This window comes from Scardinius erythrophthalmus (assembly GCF_964197995.2).
Source record: "Scardinius erythrophthalmus genome assembly, chromosome: 3".
In the NCBI taxonomy this organism is placed as follows: Eukaryota; Metazoa; Chordata; class Actinopteri; order Cypriniformes; family Leuciscidae; genus Scardinius; species Scardinius erythrophthalmus.
This window is the reverse complement of record NC_138223.1, coordinates 51,578,600-51,584,088: the sequence shown is the minus strand read 5'-3', so window position 1 is coordinate 51,584,088 and position 5,489 is coordinate 51,578,600. Positions and strand designations below refer to the sequence as shown.

The window sequence follows — 5,489 nt, the reverse complement described above, 5'->3', positions numbered from 1 at the left end:
TAAGAGTATCCAGCGTTGGATCACTAGGCTTGAGACGCGTCGGCTCAACAATCCGCGTTATAACTATGAGGTGAGGAAAAGTAGAAAATGTTCGTTGTAAGTGAGTTTAAAGAGAAATCAAGAATTATAAATCAATCGATGGAGCTCCAAAGACAACAACGCGCTCAGACGCCTGGACTAGTCTTACAAGTTAGTCATCACGTTTTCTTCTTTAAAACTGTTCATAACTTTACATCAGTTACATAAAAACATACATTGGACTAATCTGATACCGAAAAGTAAGACTGACTGATCTGATCTATCATACTAGATCTTAAGACACTGTCTTATCATAATGGCTATATTTATGTAACTGGCCTTTAAAGCTGAAAAATAAGCCACTGTACATTTGTTGTAGGTGTTGAGAGTGACATCACTCAGAATGGCTCCTCCTCTTCCTCTGATCGTTCTTCTCATGATTCATGGTTAGTCAATGCAACACTTCAGAAACACTCAAGATAAATTTGATACTGCAATTTTTTATGCACAAGCTGCTGCTAAATTGTTCGAGATTAATTCTGTGTTTCAGGGGTTTCTAGTGATGATTGGGGTGTGAGTTACAGTCCTTCACACATCTGTGCACTAAAGGACTCAACAGTGATAATGAGCTGCACTTATAAATACCCTACTGGACATCAGATCATGAAAGTGTTCTGGACAAAAGAGTCTATACAGGGTGTCGAGCCTCCAGATCTGTCTAATGACCCTGAATACAGTCAGAGGCTTCAGTATCTGGGAGATAAACAGCAGAACTGCACCGTCAGACTGAGTCATGTGACACTGAAGGATTCACACATGTACTATTTCAGATTCATCACTGATAAACCTGATGGAAAATATACTGGTGATCCTGGTGTAACTCTTAATGTCACAGATTACTTTGGTGAGGTTCATCTCTTCTTCTGTGCATTATGTTGAATAATAATCAGTGTATGACAGCAGCACTAGATATAATGTGTGTGTTGTGTTCAGATCTTCAGGTGGAGTCTCCTGAGAGAGTGACAGAGGGAGATTCAGTCACTCTGAGATGTAAAAGCAGCTGCGCTCTGACTGACAGAGCAACATTCATCTGGTCCAGAAACTCACAGCCATTAACTGAGAGAAGAGACAGAAACAATGAACTCCTGCTGCAGTCAGTCAGAAGAGAGGATTCAGGCAGATATAGCTGTGCTGTAGACGGACACACTCACATCTCTCCTGAGGTTCAGCTCAATGTCACGTGTGAGTACAGATTCATGTGTATTTTTTGAAATTAGGAGATTGTGTTTGAATTAGAAGATTTAAGGTTTTATTTTTTGTCCTGTGTTAGATCCTCCAAAGATTGTCTCAGTGTCCATCAGTCCATCTGGTGTAATAGTGGAGGGAGATTCAGTGACTCTGAACTGCATCAGTGACTCAAACCCTCCTGCAGAAATTAACTGGTTTAAAGGAAGAACGTTTGTAAGATCAGGAAGAATCTACAACATCTCAAAGATCAGCTCTGATGACAGTGGAGAATACAAGTGCAAGTCCAGAAATGAACATGGAGAGAAATACTCTAATGCCGTGATGTTAAATGTCATGTGTGAGTTAATGATGGTTCAGTGTCTGTGACATTAAATCCTCTAAACATCTTTAATTCAAAGTTTAATATGATTGTTAATGACATCAATGTTTCTCTGTTTTAGATCCTCCCAGGAGCGTCTCAGTGTTGATGAGTGGATCTGGTGTAATAGTGGAGGGAGATTCAGTGACTCTGAACTGCACCAGTGACTCAAACCCTCCTGCTCTGAACTTCAGCTGGTTCAAGGAGAATGAAACCTCAGCTGTTGGATCTGAACAGAGTTTCAGTGCACTACAGAGTGGACGCTTCTACTGTCAGGCTCACAATCAACATGGATCTCAGAGATCAGCCGCTGTAACTGTCACTGTTAAAGGTAGAGCGGCTCATATACTTACATTACTCTTTCTAAAGTGACTCAAATGAATCTGTTCAGATGTTTTACTCTTTTGTCTCAGTTGCAGGACGTCTGGTGATATTATACATATCCATTGGAGGGGTTTGTGGAGCTGCAGTGATCATTACGATGTTAGTGATTTGGTAAGATGTGTGTTTGTGGTACTCTCTCGTGTGTGTGTGTGTGTGTGTGTGTGCGTGTGTGTGTGTGTGTGTGTGTGTGTGTGTGTGTGTGTTTGTGTGTGTGTGTGTGTGTGTGTGTGTGTGTGTGTGTGTGTGTGTGTGTGTGTGTGTGTGTGTGTGTGTGAATGAATGAATGACTGAATAAGAAAGTTGTGAATTCAGTGAGACGTCATGATGAACGTGAACTAAGGCAACATTTCCCATCCTATCTCTCTACACACTGACAGCTACTCAGTTAGTTTTTGAATAATGAAATCTGAAGCTCATTACTGCAGTAAATCCTGAAGATAGACCAGATTTCATCACATTCAAAACGGCAGTGCCACGTCCTATAGAGAAATACCTTTAGTTCAAATCATATCTGTGTATTAAACATCAAATAATTTCTGAATCTGATTGGTTGTAATTGTGTAAAATCACTGTCTTTAAAGGGGAATCAGGAGGATGAAAAAGAGAAATGACACTCAGGAGTCTCAGGTGAGAAAAAATAATTTGGTTTTCAGTAGTTTACTAAATTAGTAAAGTCTGTGAAAGTTAAAGTTAGTGACTTTAGCTAGCGAGTCATTTATAGACATTATTTATTTTCTCTTTATTCTGTTTTTTCTTTAATGGCAAAGATGAATCATTCCAGACCCGATCATGACAGACCCAACGCTAATCATATTGAATTGAGTGAGCCTGTGTATGAGAATGTAACGGTAAGTGTTGTAAGTGTTTCCTACAGAAGACTAAACTCTCTTCACCTTTAGCCAAAAGGAATTAAACGCTCAATGTCAGTGTGAACATATCTATATTGACTAAGTATATGGAAATTTAAATAACACACTCCTGTTTTTACTTTGTCTTCATTCATAAAGGCTGCTCAACTTGATGATTGTAAACCCGAACTGGACTCGTCTCTGTATGAAAATCTTCCAGTAAGTAAAAATACCCACTAGATAGAGACAAAACCCAATCTATTAGCCTTTCCTCTTGACACATGTTGTTGATGCTTTTATTTAAATATTTCAGTATTAAAGTTTTTATTTCTTTCTTTCTTATTCAGCCTAACAAGAAGAGGATGTAGTGTTTTGGACACAGGAAATATTACAGCCTTTATTCATCTCTTTGTGGGAGGAGCCCTGAATGATTGACAGGAGTGTCATGATGACGTGTGACTGAAGTAAACAGGCGATCATTTTATAGATGGATGTGCGATAATGAAAGTAAACTTAATGAAGCTTAATGAATTTAAGTAAAACTGTGTAATCACTATAGTGTATTTCTCATTATGCTTTTTTATCATGTATAAATCTTACTTCATTTAGATTATTAATGTTTTTGACCGTGAGTATCAGTATTGTTCATGTTTCCAATAAAAGGCAGAAAAAATAAGACTCTAGTGTAAAACTCCACACTTTTCTGTAATTCAATAAATCAAGAATAACAGCATAAGAAATATTAAAGACCATTACACTTAGATATTGCTAGAGAAAAAAATAATAGATCAAACTAAATTATTAATGTAAGGATTACTGCACAAAATTACACTTGCAATCTTGTTGTGTGAACAACATTTCTATAAAAAAAAGTCCTTAACACACAGCAACTTATGTTTCAACTTATTCCTTCTACAACGATGAAAACAGTTCAAACTGAAACAAGTTGTGAGTGACTAACCGAAACACAGACCACTCGAGCTCTACTTCGGGTTTTCAGTCTCCAGCTCGGAGCGATACTGCAGCCAGCCAGAGAAAACACGGCTGATAATAACAATAACTTTTGTTTTCTATTGTGCCTTTAAAGGGCACCTATTATGCAAAATATTTGTTGGCAGTGTGTGTACACAACCACCCTATAATGATAAAAATCCACCCAGTGCTTTTTAAAAAATCCCCATAAATCATAAGCACTGTCTCAGAATGAGCTGTTCTCAGATTTGGGGCAATGTGACATCACTTTGCACAGGCCCCTCCCACGACTGTTGATTGACACTGCAGTTTTAAACCCACCCTGAGTGAGCTGGACACAGTCCGCCATTGTTTCCACGCCGGAGCAGCTGTAGACAAGAATGTCTTCTAAGCGATTGAGTATTTGAGTCTTAACAACGTTTTGTACATGAGGGTCAAATGTCAATGGGGAATCAAAGATAACTCCTAGATTCCTTAATTTCTTCTGAAACTCAAATACAGAACCATCAGAACCACAGAGCCAACCAAGCAGGCGGCTATAAAAGTCATGTCATAAAAGTCATAACATTTATGAGTCATAAAAATGTTCAAAATCCAGATTGAAGTTGCTCAAAAAGATTACTAACAGAAAGACGGTTATGCAACTGTAAAGCTACAACTCATTGTAAAATTTTAGCCAGGAAAGGAAGATTTGACATAGGTCGATTAGTTATTTAAAGGCACTGTTACGCCCCGTCTAGGGGTAAAGGACACAACATGAAATGAAAGAGTGGAAGCGAGGAATCTTTTGAGAGTTTAATGAAACCAAACAAAAATACAAGAATCAAAATAAATAAATAGGGAACTTTTCTTCGGGAGTTGACCTGGCCAAAATAACAAACAAAATTTCTTACTTTAACTTCTTTCCTAAAACCTAACCAAAATAAAATAAAATAAAAGTAACCTAACTGCCTAGCCAAAACAGAGATTTAAAAGGTTTACAATAAACAATAATGGCGTCAAACTCCTTACTTTCCCAAACCCTCAAGATTTACAATGATAGACAAACTATTTACAAGCTCAAGCAAACAGTGTTAAAAGGGAAATCCAAATCAGTGTCAGTAACAGTCAATAGGGTCGAAATACCAAACAGTTTCCTACTTACAACCTGTAATTCTTTTCTGAGAACAAACAATGATCACTCTTAACAGTCAAAATTCATCTAATCATGCATACAGAGCCACGAAAACCAACAATTCTGTCCTCACAACAACACAATGTTCCCTCCCAAAGGAAGTGACATCAGGACTTTTAAGGTGTGCCTGGAATCAAATGCACCAATTAAGATGAGCCAGTCATTAGCCTGCAGGAGCCAATCAGCTCCGTACCTGGACACAAACACTTCCAAAACAAAAGAGAGAAAGAAACAAGAGACTACAAAACAATTGGTTGTAGTTTACATTTTTCTCAAACAGCGAGTCGCTGTAGAGTACTTGTATTTAACGTTACTGTCGTAAACACCACTCACGCAGAGCCATTGGTTTCTTTTCCTTGACTTTTCTGACCGCGCTTTCTTCGTTTTCTTCGTCGACTCTGCCATGATTCACGTCTGAAATGTGTGCTAGTGTCTTCCATAGAGGCTGCTTCATATGTTGTTGATGTATGAGACGTCGTGCCATAAA

At 38.2% G+C, this 5,489-nt stretch overlaps 1 protein-coding gene across 1 annotated transcript; it reads left to right on the top strand.

The window, feature by feature from the left end:
• Window positions 1-421: 421 nt before the first annotated feature.
• On the top strand, window positions 422-3,523 carry LOC308687952 (B-cell receptor CD22-like; the record flags this gene model as incomplete). The annotated part of the gene is made up of 10 exons (XM_081360770.1): window positions 422-464; window positions 569-922; window positions 1,012-1,260; window positions 1,349-1,603; window positions 1,707-1,955; window positions 2,038-2,119; window positions 2,590-2,635; window positions 2,776-2,856; window positions 3,016-3,075; window positions 3,204-3,523. 10 exons carry the CDS (start codon window positions 422-424, stop codon window positions 3,222-3,224), a joined length of 1,440 nt encoding a protein of 479 aa, XP_081216896.1. The 3' UTR covers window positions 3,225-3,523.
• Window positions 3,524-5,489: the final 1,966 nt, after the last annotated feature.